This window comes from Macaca nemestrina, chromosome 10, assembly GCF_043159975.1.
Source record: "Macaca nemestrina isolate mMacNem1 chromosome 10, mMacNem.hap1, whole genome shotgun sequence".
Lineage (NCBI taxonomy): Eukaryota > Metazoa > Chordata > Mammalia > Primates > Cercopithecidae > Macaca > Macaca nemestrina.
This window is the reverse complement of record NC_092134.1, coordinates 42,221,487-42,242,641: the sequence shown is the minus strand read 5'-3', so window position 1 is coordinate 42,242,641 and position 21,155 is coordinate 42,221,487. Positions and strand designations below refer to the sequence as shown.

The 21,155-nt window shown below is 40.0% G+C and overlaps 1 protein-coding gene and 1 long non-coding RNA gene across 3 annotated transcripts in view; both read right to left on the bottom strand.

Moving 5' to 3' along the window:
* Nucleotides 1-12,718, bottom strand: part of LOC105483746 (uncharacterized) — a 38,126-nt gene extending 25,408 nt beyond the window's left edge. The window contains exons 1-2 of one of the 2 annotated variants that reach the window (XR_011608982.1): nucleotides 12,548-12,717; nucleotides 10,159-10,299 (exon numbers count right to left, since the gene is read on the bottom strand). This is a non-coding gene — a long non-coding RNA (uncharacterized lncRNA). Of the gene's footprint in view, nucleotides 1-9,602; nucleotides 10,300-12,547 lie in introns of those variants that run through there. The other variant, XR_988543.2, reaches the window with a different exon arrangement.
* Nucleotides 10,782-12,594, bottom strand: LOC105483745 (coiled-coil glutamate rich protein 1). The gene has a single exon (XM_011744724.2). It carries the CDS (start codon nucleotides 12,165-12,167, stop codon nucleotides 10,899-10,901), a length of 1,269 nt encoding a protein of 422 aa, XP_011743026.2. The 5' UTR covers nucleotides 12,168-12,594; the 3' UTR covers nucleotides 10,782-10,898.
* Nucleotides 12,719-21,155: the final 8,437 nt, after the last annotated feature.

Sequence of the window (21,155 nt, the reverse complement as noted above, 5' to 3'; positions counted from 1 at the left end):
CATGGCTCATCTTTTCAACTTTTAACTTTCATTCTTTATTATATCCATTTTCTTTCGACTGACCTCCGGATAGTGGCTATTACTTTGCTTTTATACTGTATTTTTTTTTTCCTAATTGTAACTGCCATATAGCAGCTCTTGGGCTCTTCTCCTGCCAGTAGCTAGTAGTTTTCCATTTCTACCCACTTCCATTAGTAAAGGCTGATTCCTAATTTAGAGAATTAAGAATTCTGCAATCAGAGTGAGCTTTATACTTTCACCTCAGAAGAAACGGAAAAGGGGTCAGGGAACTGCTTTAATGATGTGAATAGCCTAGCACAGTTTTGCACTCTGCTGTTTTACTCTCTTTAAAACATCTCATCACATAAATAATTTATCACAGAACTTTTGGACATCAATTACTGAGACTCAGCACTTTTTCCAGGACAGCATTATGATATGCGGTATGACTGCAAAAGTTTGGCTTTGGCTATTGACTCAAAGTTATGTCCTTGAATAATCTGAACTTAATCTAAGATTTCATCACACTCCCCTCCATTTCAGAGTGGACTTAATGGTATAAGGAAACAGATTATGTGGCTTCCAACCTCTATCACCTATTAGCTGTGGGATCTTGGGTAAGTTGGTCAAGAGCTCTTAGCATTGGCTTTTTCACTGCTAAACTAAGCATATGTTCTGAATACAGCTTCTACACAAGGTAAACACTCAGCAAAATGAAACAGAATAAAATAAGTGTTGGCTATGTCAAGCTTCACCAGGTACTCTAAATTTTAAAATTACAATAGTCTAAAAATATATTTTCATGTGCCTTTTAGAAACAGGAACATTGACATGAGCATTTTCAAGATGGTTTATTTATACTCATGGTGATTCTGTGGCCCAGCAAGTTGGAACCAAGAGCTTCTTGTTACATTATAAAATTTTGTGTTCAATTCTTGTGCAAATCTATGCATGAGGACAGGGCTATTATACCACACAGTTTAGCATACAAGAGATGTGGTTGAGTCTCTACTTACTCTTTCTTCTGCTTTCCTAATGAAGTAGGTTTTAGTACACACATGGTTAAGTCAGTATGCTTCTCTGTTGGAACTACCTAAGAATCATGGATCACTTCATAGATTTATTTCTATTTTATTCTTTTTTAATATTGAAATTATGTATTAAGAGCTTCTTATGTGCAAGATTGTGCACTGGAACTAGAAAGATGATCAATTCCTTGCCCTACAGCCTTTTCTAGACAGAAGAGAACCACAGGTAATTAACGATAATTTAGAAAGGATAATGGAAGTATCAATAAAGTGAAGTGTTAAGGAAGTACAAAGCAAGAAGTACAGAGCACCTCTTTCTAGAAGTACTGTGGAGTAACTGATGAATGCATCACTAAGGCAGTTGTAAATGTAGAAACTACCTCTCAGGCTAAGGCAGAGCCCACTCGTAGCATTCATTTGTGCTCCCACTAGACCTAAATAGCAGCTGGAAAGAGCTGGGAATCAGGCAGCAATAAAAATATTAATTATCTTCTGGGTGCCAGAGCAACAAACAAGCAAGTTTATTTATTTCCCTAACAAGATGTACTCTAATTAGTGGCCATGACCATTAACAGATTACACCGTGTTTGAGTCCCAGGAGGTGACTGACTATCACAAGTCCTGCTTTTACTACCAGGTCAATGGATACATACTCTCATTTTTACTTCTCGGGATTAAAGAGTTAAGCATTATTTAGTTTAGCAATTTCAATTTTGATAATTGTCTTGTCTATTGTCAGTATTTAAAGGAAAACAAATACACTGTCAGTACAGATTGTGAATGTTAATTAGTGATGTTACTGTCAAAAAGACTTTGAATAGACAGAAGTATTAGAGAAACACCTTTAGATAAAATATGATTCATGGAATAAAGTTATTCTAACTATATCAAAATAATAATCCATAGACATACAAGGAATCTTGTGGGCCAATGTTTTCCCCCTTTCCTTCACACGGTTTGGTAATTTATGTTTATGTCTTAGTCTTGTAGGTCAAAAAGATACTAACTTTTAAAAACCAAGCCATATAGCAGCATATTCAAATAAATAATGTAAATATCTATCTTAATAGATAGATATTCTTAGTGCTTTGTCACAATACCATTACAGTACTCTTTTTGCATTTGTATTAATGTATTATGTATTCCAAAAAATGCATCTGTGAATATAGTACAAGAGCTCATCAATCATTAGCTTACATGTAAATGTTTTGCCTTTGCCACTAGGTGGCACCTATATATTAATAGTTGTAGAGCATAAGTTCTACATAAGAAGGCAAAATAGAAAGTGAAGGAGAGAAAAGTAAGCTATTTTATTAAATCCGTTTTGTATTTCAATATTTGTTCAGGAAACAATGTAAAATTCACAAATTTGTTTAAGACTAAGGGAAAACATTAAATACTCATTATTCTTTTTTAAGAGAAGATGAACATTGATTTTGGAAAAATTCGCTGGGGGTTGCCAGGGGAACATATAGAACCACTTAGTCTTGACCTCAGCTTGCCATCTTATATTATAATCTCCCAGTTCAAGGAAATTCTGCAATCAAAACATCAAGAAAAAATAAAAACTGTAATTATATATGGCAGCACTAAAATTCTGCTTTTGGTAGTACTATTTAATGATAAGTGTCATATGAAATGTCTAGTCTAACAGAAATTTTTGTGAGAAATGGTAAATTAACACTAGTTAAGAGTCTTAAATTACTAGGACTAAAAATGACATGCTAAAAATCTAAATATATTCATAGGAGAGGATACACAATGCATGATAACAGAACTATCAATCATCATAAAAATTTCAAATGCCATCTGAAACCATCAGAAGATGCCACTATTAATAACTTAAATAACAGCTAAAAATGCCAGTTAATGTCAAATCTAAATTTTTAAAGAGAAATGTGGATTTCTAGTCTTAGGTGTTAAAAGTTTACTCAAAGTAACCTTCCCAGGATAATAAAATATCACCAATAGAATTTGAAAGAAATCAAAAAGTAAAAGAACATGCAGTAATCATTAAAATTTTATTACAACTCTTGGTACTGTCTATGCTTCACTAAATATTGCATTGCATTTATTTATTGAAATCACAGTATTGAATTTAGGCAGCACAAACTTAATAGCTGAATAGAAGTATAGTGTCCAGCTCATGAGAAGAGTGCATGGATAGTATGTGATTAGTGTCTTGAGAATAACCATTCTAAAAGCAACATCCAAAAAAGAAAAGGAAAAAGATTTAGGATGAAGGAAGCAGCCTAGAAAGACGGTAAGTCAAAGTGTATGTAACACGAACAATGGTGTAAATAAGTAGGTGAGCTTCTCCAAAAGACAGTCCAAATATAGCCAAGTCCTTTTTGGTTTGAGATATAATACCTTTGTTTATTTTCCTATAATGCAAAACTAGGACCAGTTGGTGGAATTGGTGGTCAAAAGCAAAAGCCTTCCTTTTTTTTTTTTTCAAGGTAAGCGTCTTGCTCTATCACCCATGCTGGAGTGCAGTGGCTCCATCTCTGCTTACTGCAACCTCCATCTCCTGGGCTCAAGCCGTCCTTCCACCTCAGCCTTCCAAGTAGCTGAGGCCACAGCCATGGACCACCATGCCTCAGATAACAAATATTACTTTTTTTGATGGGGATGGGTTTCTCCATGTTGCCCCTGCTGCTCTTGAACTCCTGGGCTCAAACAATCCCAAAGTGCTGGGATTACAGGCATGAGCCACTGCACTGGGTCAGACTTTTTTTTTTTTTTTTTTTTTTTTTAATTAAAACTAGAACTTCTTACTGCGGGAAATAGGACCATGTATTTTAAATTGCAAAAAACAGTTCTGCATGTGATCTTCCTATAGAAAACAATATATTTTCAGTGTAAAAAGAAGGGAGGAATAAAAGATTTGAGCTGATGACCTTTTAACATACAAAGTCTTCAAGCTTTTGATTTAAAGCTATTGCTTGTATGTTAAATTTTACAACAATTGAGATAATTATTGATACTCTAGTAGTTGGAAACCAGAGTTAGAAATACATGCATGGTCTACATGTTGGAAATAATTTTGTTATACTAAGGTAGACCTACTAGGGTATTATAGCATCTGCAGTGGAGAAATGACCCTAGCACGTTGTCAAAAGTCACCAGGGGCTCAAAGTTGTAAGGCATTAGGACCTAGTGTTCATAGTTCCAGAGAACATTTTAGCTCTATTATGTAGTATCCTATAACTGCCCATTATTCAAGGAGGGCAATTGTCAGTCACTCCCCTTGGGAATCCTTCTGAATATAGGATTTTTCTGTTACAGAAACTCTGCTATGTACCTCTATTTATACAAGTATTTATATGTAAGCGGATTTTCTAAAATGGTTGACATCTAAAAGTTAAATTCTGCACTTGTTATACCCATCTTGACTGATTTATTTTGAAATGAAAGTATGCTTGATTTGAGGCAATGCCAGAGAAGTATTTAAATGTAGTTTGTTCCAGGAATACATTTGTCTCAAACACTCCCTCCCTGCCTCCTACCCTGCCCCTTATAGTAGAACTACTACATCATATTACCATGCAGCAATATGTAGGTACAGCAGTGAAAGATTCTCCCCAGAGCCTGAAAGTTTAAGGGAATGAATAACTCCTCCCTTCTCAGGCCGAGTCCCAAGACACAAGACCACTTGCGCCAGCAGCCTGCATCAGCAAGATAGCAAAAGCAGGAAGAGAGCTGCCTGGAAAACACCTACCCTGGCCAGAAGACACCTACCCTGGCCGGAAAACGTGTATCCCTTAAGATTAAGAAAGAGGACATCTGGGTACTAAGTAGCAGTCACGCCAGACTGCGACACTTCCTGTTTACAGACAGCTATAGAACCCCTGTCCCATCCTCACTTGGGGATGACGCCATTTTAGGCCTCAGCCCGCCTGCACCCAGGCGCTCATTAAAACAGCAGGTTGGGCCCCGCTGTGGCTCACGCCTGTAATCCCAGCACTTTGGGAGGCCAAGGCAGGCAGATACGAGGTCAGGAGATCGAGACCATCCTGGCTAACACGGTGAAACCCCGTCTCTACTAAAAATACAAAAAATTAGCCAGGCACGGTGGCGGGCTCCTGTAGTCCCAGCTACTCAGGAGGCTAAGGCAGGGGAATGATGTGAACCTGGGAGGCAGAGCTTGCAGTGAACCGAGATAGCGCCACTGCACTCCAGCCTGGGCGAAAGAGGGAGACTCTGTCTCAAAAAAATAAATAAAATAAAATAAAATAAAATAAATAAAATATAGCATGTTACTCCACATCGCCTTGTGTTGTGTTGTTTGTTGGCGTGGCTCTCTGGGCTCAAACCAATACAAGCACCTTTCAAGCAATATATTCCTCAGTGTCTTGATCCTCCAAATAACTCTCTTCTAATTCCTCCTGACCACACACACACACACACACAAAAAAGCACTTATACTCTAGGATGGCTGATTCCAGCCCAGTGGCCTGGCAAGGGTGAATTACACTTTGCGTATCACACTCTTGATATTTGTGTGTGCTAGCATAAGAATTATAATTGAAACAGGGATTTAAGTATCTCTTGTCTAGGTGCCTACCTTCCTTGGACTCAGGTCAAATTTATTCAAGGAAGTTTTGTTTCTAGATAGGTTGTTTGAAATAAAACAACAGTATGTTCAAGTAACAGTGTACCTACAGCTTTTAACTAAAATAGAGGACTTGGGTCCTGAAACAATTTCTTTTGATTTTCAGGTATTTTATCTATTAAAAGGGAGATAAAGCATTAGTTCATAGGGTAGTTATATGTTTAAATGTGATCATGTATGTTAACTACCTTACATGTATTCAAATGTGTTTTGAAATCTAACGTCTACATTTTGATAGTTTAACTGTTCTACATAAGGGACTAACAACAAGCATTAAATATTGTTTGGCATTTTCATCTATCTGTATCTGTATCTTAATCTACAATGAGCTTAACTTTAAGTGTAGCATAAAACAGAATCTTCAATAAAGTAATATTAGGAATGATATCCAGTTATTTTATGCACCTATAAAGTTACCTATAAATTCTTATGAATATTTTTCTAAAGTAAAATTTTGATTTTACTTTATAGATGAGAAGCAACAAAGCAACATTTATAACAACTTCTCCCATTCAGGCATTTTTTTCCCACCAAATGCGTATATTGATATACATACACATAAAATATTCCTGTGTTACACTGTCATCATATCACTTTCATAAACTATTAACCGACAGAACTTTTTTTTCAAGTATTACAGTTGCATTGATTTTGATTTTGAAAATATACATTCAACTATCCATTGCTTCTATGGAAAAGGACGGGTAACTCTTAGCACCAACCATTAGAGCATTAACGTCAACCGTAAAAGGAAACATCACTGACCTGGGGCAAGGGCAGGCGCAGGGGAAGATAAAGCGTAAAGAATATTATCTGGGGAAAGAGTCCAACTCTAGAGATTTAACTAGTTCTCATATAGTCTGCATAATAGTATCTGCAACTCAAAGGTAATGTATCTGATTACAGTTATACTAGGGGGAAATAGGACAGAGTTAATGAATCATTTTGTTATTTTGAGAGATTTTACATTTGTAGTTGCTTGCATTACTAACAAGTAACTTTTAGACACCAAATAATATGTCTATGACTTCATTTGTGCATTTACTGAATACTTACTATAACTAGGAAGTATTGAATGTCACTGTTTGGAGTGCTTGGTAACTATCATCTCACTTAGTCTTTACAATCTAATTTCATCCATGAGGTAGGTAGTATAGATGAGGAAAATGAGATGTCAATATTTCAGTAACAATCCTGAGGTCACACATGTAAAAAATGATAGTTTTGAATGCATAAACCATAATCTTAATCATTAAATTCCCGTGAGGCTTCTGCAATGGATCTAACACCTGGGTGTCAGTGCTACTGGTTCATAGACCACACTTTAAATATCATGGCAGTAGACCATGTGAAGTGTCCATTTACACACTATTTTACCTGAAGCCAGAACTACATTTCAAGGACAAGTTGGTTCATACTTGGTTCTGTGATATTAATAACAACTGAAATATCTGATACGTCAGCCTCATAGAATTGCTATGAGATTTTCTGGGCCTTGCTAATAAATTTAGACTGAACTAATGTTCAGAAATTATGTGAGATAACTTTATAAAATGTAGTTTAACGTATAACGGTCAACAGTGTTTTGCAGTTATAACACAATTCTTCTTAAATATTGAGTATTTTGTCTTCACAATATACCTAAGTGATAAAGTATAATCACATTCTTCTTAAATATTGAGTATTTTGTCTTCACAATACACCTAAGTGATAAAGTATAATCACTAATACTGAGGAAACAGAAACCCAAGACAAGTGGCTACCACCACAGGTCACTTAGGCAGCAGGACAACACACATCCAGGCCTTCCCATGCCACATCCAAATCTTTTATTCTCTTCCATTAGCTGACCTTGACAATGGAGTGTATTCCACTAATTAACTAAAACTAAATAAAGAAAACTGCTACTCAGCTACTGAAACAGCTAAGATAGCCACATTCTGATTTTGATTTTAATAAATAGATAATCAAGGCCAAAGTGCTTTGACAACATTGAGTAATTGTCAGTTGTTTTACATTAACATAAACCTTATTGAATACAAAACATGGCTGCATGTATCGTTTTATTACGCTGCTAAAAGCAAAATACAATTCAAGGACTTTTTGTTAGTCTTATCGACTCCCTTAACCCAAGGTCACCTATGGGAGATGTATCATTTATATCCCAGATCTGTAGGTTTGGTGTTAGCTGGAGGAGATTGGTCATTTCACCTCTTACATTTATTTTAATGGAACTAAATATGTTACAACTACTGTCTTCCTCATATAAGGATGTTCTACAATTTTATAAAATCATACTCAGAGTTCAGAGTTGATCTCTAGATGTGAAGTGTACTTAGCATCTTTAGAGGGATAATATTTTCATGGAAAACAAAATTCCTCTAAGTTACTGTAGAGACAAAGTAATAAAGACAAATCAAGAAATGCTGTCAGTCTCTAGAAGATGAAAATGCCAGAATCTCTACGTGAGAAACAAAACCTCAAAATAGACAGCAAAGATGCTTATCAAGTCCAAGTCCTATAATCATGTTTTATGATTTATAATATTATTCTTCTGACAATTGGCAAAATAGCTCCATTCTTGAGAGAAATGCCTAACAGGCACTTCATCCTCACTGTGTTCACCTGACAAAGTTTGAAATGATTTTAATAATAATGAATTTATTTTGGAAAATTGTATTTTCTCTTCAAGTGTACACATACCTCTAAAACTAAAGACTGGGTTTTTCAGAGCCATACAAACACTGTAAAGGCTATGGGATCATCAAGTTTTACTGAATAAATTTTGCAAGAGGCTCTCCATGGGAGTTGAGAACTGTGGTGCTCCAATCATGCTGAGCAGGAAACCCTAATATCCCCCTCATTACATGATAGTGGGTGGTTAGAATGGTGAGTGTTCCTGGATGACCAATCCCTTCAACCCCTAACATGGTTTAATTATTTCATATTACCCGTCAGGATTAGTAAAGCATCACAGTATCTGGCTAATTATTAAAAGAAAAAAAAGGTCAGGTAGAGAATCATCAATGACTAATAGTTTTTTCCTCTCATTATGTTTTGCTGGTGTCCATTTCAGAAGATACAGATGGCATAAAAGTGAGTAGATAATATGGTTTCTGCACCCTTCTCTCACTTGTCATTGGCCGTTGCTTCCAGACATGCTGGTCTTTCTATCCTCAGTTCCTCAAAGGCATCAAGCTCCTCTCAGCTCTTGGCCTTTAGACTTAGGGGTCCCTCTGCCCACAATAAACAGCCTCAGCCTTACTCCTGGGTTCGCTAGTGATCTATGTTTTTATAGTGGTACATTTCCTTCAGACCACTTGCAATGAGCAATCCATCTAACTCATTTTGCTTGGCCTCCAGTAGTTCAATATTTGTTGAATAATGGTTCATGAGCAAGAATGTAGACTCCTGAGGCATTGCATATGTTTACGTCCCTTAAAATAACTAGTGAATAACACCTTTGCATATGAAGGCTATTAATATGTTGTGAATTCTTAAATTTAAAATATTTCGCAGGAAGAAATGGAGAAATATCCAGATGGGATTGTGAATAAATTCAATCCTAAATGAAAAAAAGTCTTCTCCAGTGAGAATATACCTAAGTTTGACCTTTTGATTAAGTGTCGTGAGTAAAGTATTTATGGGTTATGACTTGCATGGATTTATTACCTAGCTTCAGGAGCTGGATTCTTGATTTCCCTCTGCATATATGTATTAGAACAGTAAAACACATAGGGATGGCTACTTTTAATTTTATAGGTCATTCAGAAATTACATCTTGTAGAAAGTAAAGATTTCTTAGAGTTTTGGTTATTCACCACTGCAATTTGGAATGTTTGGTGTAATTTTAAAATTCCTAAGTTTTTGCCCCTTTCTTCTATTCATCCTTTTGACCACTGAAGCATTGCTGCATGGATTTGTGATATTTAAATAATGAGAAATGAGAGGCAAGGTACTTTTATTTAATACTTTTTATTATTTAATAACAAGTTTATCACCTTGAAAACTGCAATGTATCAGTAACAATCAACATTCAGGTAAAACATCACCACACATTCTTCTCTTCGACAAATAAATGCTAACTTGTGGTTCAAAGTCAAAAGATGTAATTTCTGAGAAGGCATGTTTAAATTCATCATCTAGGGATATTCTGGAAATATGCTATGGATGGAACTTTTATCAACTGTCCAGGAAGAAATGTATTATTACTTCCTAAAAATGTTTGAACAAAAGCTATTATTTTGAATGATGTATTCTCCATAAGTAATTGCTGTTTAGACATCAGAAATCAGCTCACACAGACTCACGCTTACACATCTTTTACTCTCCTTTATAACAAAGACAAATTGAAAAATGAAATAAGATATTCCACCCCCAAAAGGTCAATAATCTTTTTCTCTAAAAAAATCTATTCTGCAAAACATTTTTTATGGCTCCTCAGAACTTAGGATAAAGACTCTATCCAATAAAGAGGCTTCAAAACCTAAGCTATGTTCCATTGTTTGCAGTTACCTTGGACTTTAACTAGATGTGCAAGTTGACTTCTGACCATGGGGAATCCTCTCCATGACTGGATTATGGATTGTTGAGGCCATGGCAGATAACCAGTTCCACAGAAGCAACTTCATGTTTTTCTGAGGAAGATCCATAGCACTGTGGAACAAGGAATATCAATAAGCGATGCCACAAGAGACTGCAAATGGGGTTAACAAAATACAGCCCTCAAAAATGAACTCTGATGGTGGAAAAATCTACGAGGTAAAATATTGTTGAAAAAAAATACAGGGATTGAAAATGGCTTCAGTTATGTTAAGAGCACTGGTGAACATTCAGTAGCGTTAGAATGTGCTTTCTTATGCATGTAACAAACTATCTCTTCATGCCAAGCTCATTAAGTGGCTAAGTTGTATAAATTTGTTCAAAAACAAACGCTTTTCCAGCATTTATAGATTTAAAAAAAAAACAGCAACTTTGTTTTCTAGAGGGGAAAACACCAGGTGAAAATATTCTAATGGTAGTAATAAAATACTTGGCCTTTAATCAGTTCCAGTAAAATTATATTTGAAAGCTCCCCCACCACCACCCATAGTCATACACATACGCATCAAATTTTAAGCATTTTATAATGGCCAAAGAAGGTGTTTACATCTGTTTATTAATGGAACTCACTTTTTAATCAGTTTTTAATAAATTGCTAATCCAGTTTAGCCTCAAATCAGTTCCATCCCTTTCCTCAATCCCTTTTCTGATGTCTAACAGTTAAAGTCCTGTGCAGTGAACAGGGATTCCTGTGGCACTTTGGGAATTATCTGCTCTGGGTTTAAAAAAGTGCAGCTTATAAAGTTCTCTCTCTTTTCTTCAGCCTCTACGAAGATTGATAAAGGCATTTCCAGAGGCAAATGAAATTCTTCCCCTCTCTGCTCGTTCTCCTCCAGGACCTCCTCTTCCCCTTCTACCTCCTCCTCTTCCTCCTCCTCCTCCTCCTCCTCCTCCTCCTCCTCCTCCTCCTCCTCCACATATTCAGCCTCTTCGACCTCTTCCTCCTCCTCATCTTCGACCTCTTCCTCTTCCTCATCTTCCACCTCTTCTTCCTCATCTTCGACCTCTTCTTCCTCATCTTCAACCTCTTCTTCCTCCTCCTCGCTCACCTCCTTTGCATCACACACCTCCTGGTCATACTCCTCCTCATCATCATTTTTCTTCTCCTCTTCCTCCACCAGCAACGGGGCAAGAGACTGGTTTTCCTCTGGTTTAGGACTGAATGCTAGAGAGGGATTCTGCACAAAGCCATACAGAGCTTCCTGCAGTCCCCAGGTTTCCTCGCTGCCGCCAGGGGGCGCGTCGTTTCCGGAGGATCTGGCCGGGGAGGCCTCGCCGCTCACCGGGGCCTTCTGCGCCCTCAGCGCCTCCTGCTGACGCTCCAGCTTCTCCTGCTGCCGCATGTCCTCGTAGATCTGGTTCATGATGAATTGGGTGGTGTTGGGCGGCGCTCGCATGCCAGGCTCTCTCCACTCGTACAGCTTGACCGGCCGCGGCAGCGTGCTCACATTCGCTGGCGGGCTCCGCGGGGAGGAGCGGCGAGGGTGGTGGCGCAGGCCGCGACCCCTGCGGCCCCAGCGCTTCTTCCTGCCTGGGGGCCTCGCCCAGCTAGGGTTCCAGGACCCGTTCCAGCAGGAGCAGCAGCAAAAGCAGAGAGGGTGCAGGCCATACACCCGAAACACTTGCACTGGGCAATGGAACTTCCGGAATCCTGGAGGGGGTGGGCGCCAGGGCCCTCCCCAGCACCCCCAGTTAAAGCACACGGGTGGTTGGAACCAAAAGCCCGGGCCGTGCTGTTGCTTCGGCTGCTTCCTTGGGGGCCCATACTCGGTCTTGGGGCTATAGCGGTGCGGCCTATTGTACACTGGAGCGCCCTGGCGCCTTCGATGGCAGGACGACCAGGAGCTCAAGGAGGCAGAGTGTGCCCAGCCACCGCCGCCCAGGTTCAGAGGGTCTTCCCTTGTGTCGAGGGTCTGAGTCATCGTTCGGGGAGCTCTGAGAGGTCTAGATGGTAGCGACCCAGAAGCTGTCGTCAAGTTTTGCCAGATAGGACGGTCAGAAGAGCCTCGTCTCGTCACCCTGTCTCTCCACGCAGTGCCACGTGTCTACCCCTGGGATCACGTTTTCTCTCCAGGAGGCCGCTCTCTTCCTGGTTTGCGAGCTCTTCGGTAGTAATCGCTTGTCCTTCGCACCTGGGTTGTCTCACCCAGGTGTGCTGGGTGGGACTGGGGCTGGGCAAGGATGGTGGGGGAGGAAGGTGTTGGCAGGCGACACGCAGTGAGACCCACTCCCGGGTCCCCCCCACACCCGGCTCTGCTGAGGCACGGGCTGGGGCCGGGGGAGGCAGGGGTTGCGCAGTTACCTGCTGCTACCTCTCAACCCAGGTGCTTCACTGTCGCCGTCCTGGCAGGACTGGGGTGGCGAGGGCAGCGGCAGCCTTTAAATACTGGCTGTGGTCTCCCGCGTGCCCACCGCGTCCTTGGTCGCCCAGGGCAACAGCCAATTGGGGTCGAAATCGTCCTCCCTGTGTGCAAGACCGGGTTCTGGTTGGAACCAGGCTCTAGGTGAACATTCGCAGGGGGCTTGTGACGTAGCGTTTGGGGGAGGCGAAGAGGGGCTCAGGCTGGGTTTGTGCTGCTCAATTCAAGCACGTCTGGAGGCAGTTTATCCGAAAGCTTTGTGTCACCTTGAGGCAGGGGTTTAGAAGATGGGCCTTCATCTGAACCCGGTGGGGGCGGGAGAACTTGAGTTTTGAAAACCCCACATTCTACACCTTTGGAGGGTAAAATGACACAAGCCAGGGTAGGGATGCCTATTTTTACATCAAGCACAAGTGTCTTTACATGTACTATATCACCTCTTTTGTATTAATGGAAAATTAATGGAAAATTACTGGAGAAAGAAAACTTGGCCCAACCTCTTACCTTCTGGCCGGTGCCAACTCTTCTTACTCCGGGGAAATGGAATTCATAATACATAAAACAAGGCCACAAACATTTATTATTGCATGTGCTTCCTGACACATAATCCTGTCATCTACCCTGAGAGGTAGGCGTATCTTATCACCTGTCACAGATGAGGGAACTGAGGGGTTAATTTCCCCATGGTTGTGGGGCTAATACATTTTCGGGCTACTATTTAAGCCTAAGCCTGTTTGATGCTAAAGTTAGATTATTAATGGCATTGCTGTATGTTCTACCAAACCATCAGTAGGACCCTTGTGATAACTAAATGACATGCATTTGGGAACGTACTTTGTTATCGGTAATATACCATACATATGTACCTCAATTAAACAAATATTATTATTACCAGGATGAATACCACAGGTTTGTCCTTGGGAAGAGGAATATTCAGATTGTTTTTCCTTTTGTCCCTTCACTGACCATACAGTCTGTACACAGGAAGCCTTTAAAGCACTGTGGTTAAGCATATGGGTTTTAATTTAAATAAATGGGGTTCAACTTCAACTCACCAATTATTTATCTCTGTAAGCCTCAGTTTCCTTACCCATACCACGATTATACTACCTTTTTTTCTCTAATATATTTATTAAATTATCATTTATAACCAAAATAAGCTTTTTTTTTTTCAAAGAAAATTTGGCATTACTTTTATTATTTGACAATGCTGCCCATGTACTTGAATATGTCAAATAAGCCCAGTTATTTTAGTATCTCTCTTTTATTTATTTATTTATTTATTTATTTATTTATTTATTTATTATTATTATACTTTAAGTTGTAGGGTACATGTGCATAACATGCAGGTTTGTTACATATGTATACTTGTGCCTTGTTGGTGTGCTGCACCCATCAACTCGTCATTTACATCAGGTGTAACTCCCAATGCAATCCCTCCCCCCTCTCCCCTCCCCCCTCCCCATGATAGGCCCCGGTGTGTGATGTTCCCCTTCCTGAGTCCAAGTGATCTCATTGTTCAGTTCCCACCTATGAGTGAGAACATGCGGTGTTTGGTTTTCTGTTCTTGTGATAGTTTGCTAAGAATGATGGTTTCCAGCTGCATCCATGTCCCTACAAAGGACACAAACTCATCCTTTTTGATGGCTGCATAGTATTCCATGGTGTATATGTGCCACATTTTCTTAATCCAATCTGTCACTGATGGACATTTGGGTTGATTCCAAGTCTTTGCTATTGTGAATAGTGCCGCAATAAACATACGTGTGCATGTGTCTTTATAGCAGCATAATTTATAATCCTTTGGGTATATACCCAGTAATGGGATGGCTGGGTCATATGGTACATCTAGTTCTAGATCCTTGAGGAATCGCCATACTGTTTTCCATAATGGTTGAACTAGTTTACAATCCCACCAACAGTGTAAAAGTGTTCCTATTTCTCCACATCCTCTCCAGCACCTGTTGTTTCCTGACTTTTTAATGATCGCCATTCTAACTGGTGTGAGAGGGTATCTCATTGTGGTTTTGATTTGCATTTCTCTGATGGCCAGTGATGATGAGCATTTTTTCATGTGTCTGTTGGCTGTATGAATGTCTTCTTTTGAGAAATGTCTGTTCATATTCTTTGCCCACTTTTTGATGGGGTTGTTTGTTTTTTTCTTGTAAATTTGTTTGAGTTCTTTGTAGGTTCTGGATATTAGCCCTTTGTCAGATGAATAGATTGCAAAAATTTTCTCCCATTCTGTAGGTTGCCTGTTCACTCTGATGGTAGTTTCTTTTGCTGTGCAGAAGCTCTTTAGTTTAATTAGATCCCATTTGTCAATTTTGGCTTTTGCTGCTGTTGCTTTTGGTGTTTTAGACATGAAGTCTTTGCCCATGCCTATGTCCTGAATGGTACTACCTAGGTTTTCCTCTAGGATTTTTATGGTATTAGATCTAACATTTAAGTCTCTAGTCCATCTTGAATTAATTTTCGTATAAGGAGTAAGGAAAGGATCCAGTTTCAGCTTTCTACTTATGGCTAGCCAATTTTCCCAGCACCATTTATTAAATAGGGAATCCTTTCCCCATTTCTTGTTTCTCTCAGGTTTGTCAAAGATCAGATGGCTGTAGATGTGTGGTATTATTTCTGAGGACTCTGTTCTGTTCCATTGGTCTATATCTCTGTTTTGGTACCAGTACCATGCTGTTTTGGTTACTGTAGCCTTGTAGTATAGTTTGAAGTCAGGTAGCGTGATGCCTCCAGCTTTGTTCTTTTGACTTAGGATTGTCTTGGAGATGTGGGCTCTTTTTTGGTTCCATATGAACTTTAAAGCAGTTTTTTCCAATTCTGTGAAGAAACTCGTTGGTAGCTTGATGGGGATGGCATTGAATCTATAAATTACCTTGGGCAGTATGGCCATTTTCACAATATTGATTCTTCCTATCCATGAGCATGGTATGTTCTTCCATTTGTTTGTGTCCTCTTTGATTTCACTGAGCAGTGGTTTGTAGTTCTCCTTGAAGAGGTCCTTTACATCCCTTGTAAGTTGGATTCCTAGGTATTTTATTCCTTTGAAGCAATTGTGAATGGAAGTTCATTCCTGATTTGGCTCTCTGTTTGTCTGTTACTGGTGTATAAGAATGCTTGTGATTTTTGCACATTAATTTTGTATCCTGAGACGTTGCTGAAGTTGCTTATCAGCTTAAGGAGATTTTGGACTGAGACAATGGGGTTTTCTAAATATACAATCATGTCATCTGCAAATAGGGACAATTTGACTTCTTCTTTTCCTAACTGAATACCCTTGATTTCTTTCTCTTGCCTGATTGCCCTAGCCAGAACTTCCAACACTATGTTGAATAGGAGTGGTGAGAGAGGGCATCCCTGTCTTGTGCCAGTTTTCAAAGGGAATTTTTCCAGTTTTTGCCCATTCAGTATGATATTGGCTGTGGGTTTGTCATAGATAGCTCTTATTATTTTGAGGTATGTTCCATCAATACCAAATTTATTGAGCGTTTTTAGCATGAAGGGCTGTTGAATTTTGTCAAAAGCCTTTTCTGCATCTATTGAGATAATCATGTGGTTCTTGTCTTTGGTTCTGTTTATATGCTGGATTATGTTTATTGATTTGCGAATGTTGAACCAGCCTTGCATCCCAGGGATGAAGCCCACTTGATCATGGTGAATAAGCTTTTTGATGTGTTGCTGAATCCGGTTTGCCAGTACTTTATTGAGGATTTTTGCATTGATGTTGATCAGGGATATTGGTCTAAAATTCTCTTTTTTTGTTGTGTCTCTGCCAGGCTTTGGTATCAGGATGATGTTGGCCTCATAAAATGAGTTAGGGAGGATTCCCTCTTTTTCTATTGCTTGGAATAGTTTCAGAAGGAATGGTACCAACTCCTCCTTGTACCTCTGGTAGAATTCAGCTGTGAATCCATCTGGTCCTGGACTTTTTTTGGTTGGTAGGCTATTAATTATTGCCTCAATTTCAGAGCCTGCTATTGGTCTATTCAGGGATTCAACTTCTTCCTGGTTTAGTCTTGGAAGAGTGTAAGTGTCCAGGAAATTATCCATTTCTTCTAGATTTTCCAGTTTATTTGCGTAGAGGTGTTTATAGTATTCTCTGATGGTAGTTTGTATTTCTGTGGGGTCGGTGGTGATATCCCCTTTATCATTTTTAATTGTGTCGATTTGATTCTTCTCTCTTTTCTTCTTTATTAGTCTTGCTAGTGGTCTATCAATTTTGTTGATCTTTTCAAAAAACCAACTCCTGGATTCATTGATTTTTTGGAGGGTTTTTTGTGTCTCTATCTCTTTCAGTTCTGCTCTAATCTTAGTTATTTCTTGCCTTCTGCTAGCTTTCAAATGTGTTTGCTCTTGCTTCTCTAGTTCTTTTAATTGCGATGTTAGAGTGTCAATTTTAGATCTTTCCTGCTTTCTCTTGTGGGCATTTAGTGCTATAAATTTCCCTCTACACACTGCTTTAAATGTGTCCCAGAGATTCTGGTATGTTGTATCTTTGTTCTCATTGGTTTCAAAGAACATCTTTATTTCTGCCTTCATTTCGTTATGTATCCAGTAGTCATTCAGGAGCAGGTTGTTCAGTTTCCATGTAGTTGAGCGGTTTTGATTGAGTTTCTTAGTCCTGAGTTCTAGTTTGATTGCACTGTGGTCTGAGAGACAGTTTGTTATAATTTCTGTTCTTGTACATTTGCTGAGGAGTGCTTTACTTCCAATTACGTGGTCAATTTTGGAGTAAGTACGATGTGGTGCTGAGAAGAATGTATATTCTGTTGATTTGGGGTGGAGAGTTCTATAGATGTCTATTAGGTCTGCTTGCTGCAGAGATGAGTTCAATTCCTGGATATCCTTGTTAACTTTCTGTCTCATTGATCTGTCTAATGTTGACAGTGGAGTGTTGAAGTCTGCCATTATTATTGTATGGGAGTCTAAGTCTCTTTGTAAGTCTCTAAGGACTTGCTTTATGAATCTGGGTGCTCCTGTATTGGGTGCATATATATTTAGGATAGTTAGCTCTTCCTGTTGAATTGATCCCTTTAACATTATGTAATGGCCTTCTTTGTCTCTTTTGATCTTTGATGGTTTAAAGTCTGTTTTATCAGAGACTAGTATTGCAACTCCCACTTTTTTTTGTTCTCCATTTGCTTGGTAAATCTTCCTCCATCCCTTTATTTTGAGCCTATGTATGTCTCTGCGTGTGAGATGGGTCTCCTGAATACAGCAGACTGATGGGTCTTGACTCTTTATCCAGTTTGCCAGTCTATGTCTTTTAATTGGAGCATTTAGTCCATTTACATTTAAGGTTAAGATTGTTATGTGTGAACTTGATCCTGCCATTATGATATTAACTGGTTATTTTGCTCGTTAGTTGATGCAGTTTCTTCCTTGCCTCGATGGTCTTTACATTTTGGCATGTTTTTGCAATGGCTGGTACTGGTTGTTCCTTTCCATGTTTAGTGCTTCCTTCAGGGTCTCTTGTAAGGCAGGCCTAGTGGTGACAAAATCTCTAAGCATTTGCTTATCTGTAAAGGATTTTATTTCTCCTTCACTTATGAAACTTAGTTTGGCTGGATATGAAATTCTGAGTTTAAAATTCTTTTCTTTAAGAATGTTGAATATTGGCCCCCACTCTCTTCTGGCTTGGAGAGTTTCTGCCGAGAGATCTGCTGTTAGTCTGATGGGCTTCCCTTTGTGGGTAACCCGACCTTTCTCTCTGGCTGCCCTTAAGAATTTTTCCTTCATTTCAACTTTGGTGAATCTGGCAATTATGTGTCTTGGAGTTGCTCTTCTCGAGGAGTATCTTTGTGGCGTTCTCTGTATTTCCTGGATTTGAATGTTGGCCTGCCCTACTAGGTTGGGGAAGTTCTCCTGGATGATATCCTGAAGAGTGTTTTCCAACTTGGTTCCATTTTCCCCCTCACTTTCAGGCACCCCAATCAGACGTAGATTTGGTCTTTTTACATAATCCCATACTTCTTGCAGGCTTTGTTCATTTCTTTTTCTTCTTTTTTCTTTTGGTTTCTCTTCTCGCTTCATTTCATTCATTTGATCCTCAATCGCTGATACTCTTTCTTCCAGTTGATCGAGTCGGTTACTGAAGCTTGTGCATTTGTCACGTATTTCTCGTGTCATGGTTTTCATCTCTTTCATTTCGTTTATGACCTTCTCTGCATTAATTACTCTAGCCATCAATTCTGCCACTTTTTTTTCAAGATTTTTAGTTTCTTTGCGCTGGGTACGTAATTCCTCCTTTAGCTCTGAGAAATTTGATGGACTGAAGACTTCTTCTCTCATCTCGTCAAAGTCATTCTCCATCCAGCTTTGATCTGTTGCTGGCGATGAGCTGCGCTCCTTTGCCGGGGGAGATGCGCTCTTATTTTTTGAATTTCCAGCTTTTCTGCCCTGCTTTTTCCCCATCTTTGTGGTTTTATCTGCCTCTGGTCTTTGATGATGGTGATGTACTGATGGGGTTTTGGTGTAGGTGTCCTTCCTGTTTGATAGTTTTCCTTCTAACAGTCAGGACCCTCAGCTGTAGGTCTGTTGGAGATTGCTTGAGGTCCACTCCAGACCCTGTTTGCCTGGGTATCAGCAGCAGAGGCTGCAGAAGATAGAATATTTCTGAACAGCGAGTGTACCTGTCTGATTCTTGCTTTGGAAGCTTCCTCTCAGGGGTGTACTCCACCCTGTGAGGTGTGGGGTGTCAGACTGCCCCTAGTGGGGGATGTCTCCCAGTTAGGCTGCTCAGGGGTTAGGGACCCACTTGAGCAGGGAGTCTGTCCCTTCTCAGATCTCAGCCTCCGTGTTGGGAGATCCACTGCTCTCTTCAAAGCTGTCAGACAGAGTCGTTTGCGTCTGCAGAGTTTTCTGCTGTGTTTGTTATTGTTTACTGTGCCCTGTCCCCAGAGGTGGAGTCTACAGAGACAGGCAGGTTTTCTTGAGCTGCTGTGAGCTCCACCCAGTTCGAGCTTCCCAGCGGCTTTGTTTACCTACTTAAGCCTTAGCAATGGCGGGCGCCCCTCCCCCAGCCTCGCTGCTGCCTTGCCAGTAGATCACAGACTGCTGTGCTAGCAATGAGGGAGGCTCCGTGGGTGTGGGACCCTCCCGGCCAGGTGTGGGATATGATCTCCTGGTGTGCCAGTTTGCTTAAAGCACAGTATTGGGGTGGGAGTTACCCAATTTTCCAGGTGTTGTGTGTCTCAGTTCCCCTGGCTAGGAAAAGGGATTCCCTTCCCCCTTGCGCTTCCCAGGTGAGGCAATGCCTCGCCCTGCTTCAGCTCTCGCTGGTCGGGCTGCAGCAGCTGACCAGCACCGATCCTCCGGCACTCCCCAGTGAGATGAACCCAGTACCTCAGTTGAAAATGCAGAAATCACCGGTCTTCTGTGTCGCTCGTGCTGGGAGTTGGAGACTGGAGCTGTTCCTATTTGGCCGTCTTGCTCCGCCCCCGATTATACTACCTTTTCCATACAGTTGTGTAAAGAGTTAAATGCATATAGCAGGTCCTCTAATAATGTTTTGCTCAATATCATTTCCTTATAACATTGCTGAGGCAAAACAACAACCATAACAAAACCACGTTTCAGTATATGTCTTTTCATTTAAAAGTAGCAGTTTCCACGAACCTATGATGCAAAGTGAGGGACTTACTGTAATTCCTTAAAGCACTTAGTGCAGGTACCCTGTAAGTACTCAGTAACTGTTAACCGTCATCCTTATATTTAAATACTTAATGACTTACAAAAGAGGTGATATCGTACATGTAAAGACACTTGTGCTTGATGTAAAAATAGGCATCCCGACCCTGGCTTGTGTCCTTTTCTTGTCCTTTTTTGTAAAACGTCAAGAAAAGTGCTACCATACTCGATCCTAGAGAAAACTGTCTCAGTGTCTCTCCCTTTATTGCTTTTCTATGCTGAGTGGAATTGCACAAAATGGAACACTGACCGCTAGGAACTTCGGTCTATATAAGGCTCCATTAAATGCCAGAAAAGCAGAATGTGTGAAAGCCTTGAAGCTAGCAAAGGTCATTTATGCATTCCTGGCTGAAAATAGAGAACAGTGTAGGGGGTTTTGGATCAGGACTCCAACATTTGCCCTGAGACCTGTAGAATCCACAGGCTTCATTTAATTTCATTTGCTCTGGGGTTTGCTGAGGACAAGCCTGTTTGACTCAAAAGTACAGAATGCTGACATGTTTAGCCTGCAGTATCCCTTTCTAGATATGGACTCACCTTTGGCAGTTATTCTGACCCTGCTCTGCTTACGCAAAATTGAATGGTGAGAGCCCAGATTTATTTTTTTCTAAGGACCTATGTGTCATGCAAAAATGGGTTTTAATTGAGAGCATTACAGATGGACCATGTTGCTGTATTGGAATTCCAACCAGTTTCTTTTTTTTTTTTTTTTTTTTTTTTTTTTTTTTTTTTTTTTTTTTGAGACGGAGTCTCGCTCTGTTGCCCAGGCTGGAGTGCAGTGGCCGGATCTCAGCTCACTGCAAGCTCCGCCTCCCAGGTTCACGCCATTCTCCTGCCTCAGCCTCCCAA

Coding starts and splice junctions, on each gene's coding strand:
- LOC105483745 (XM_011744724.2), bottom strand. CDS start 12,167: ATGACTCAGACCCTCGACACAAGGGAAGACCCTCTGAACCTGGGCGGC.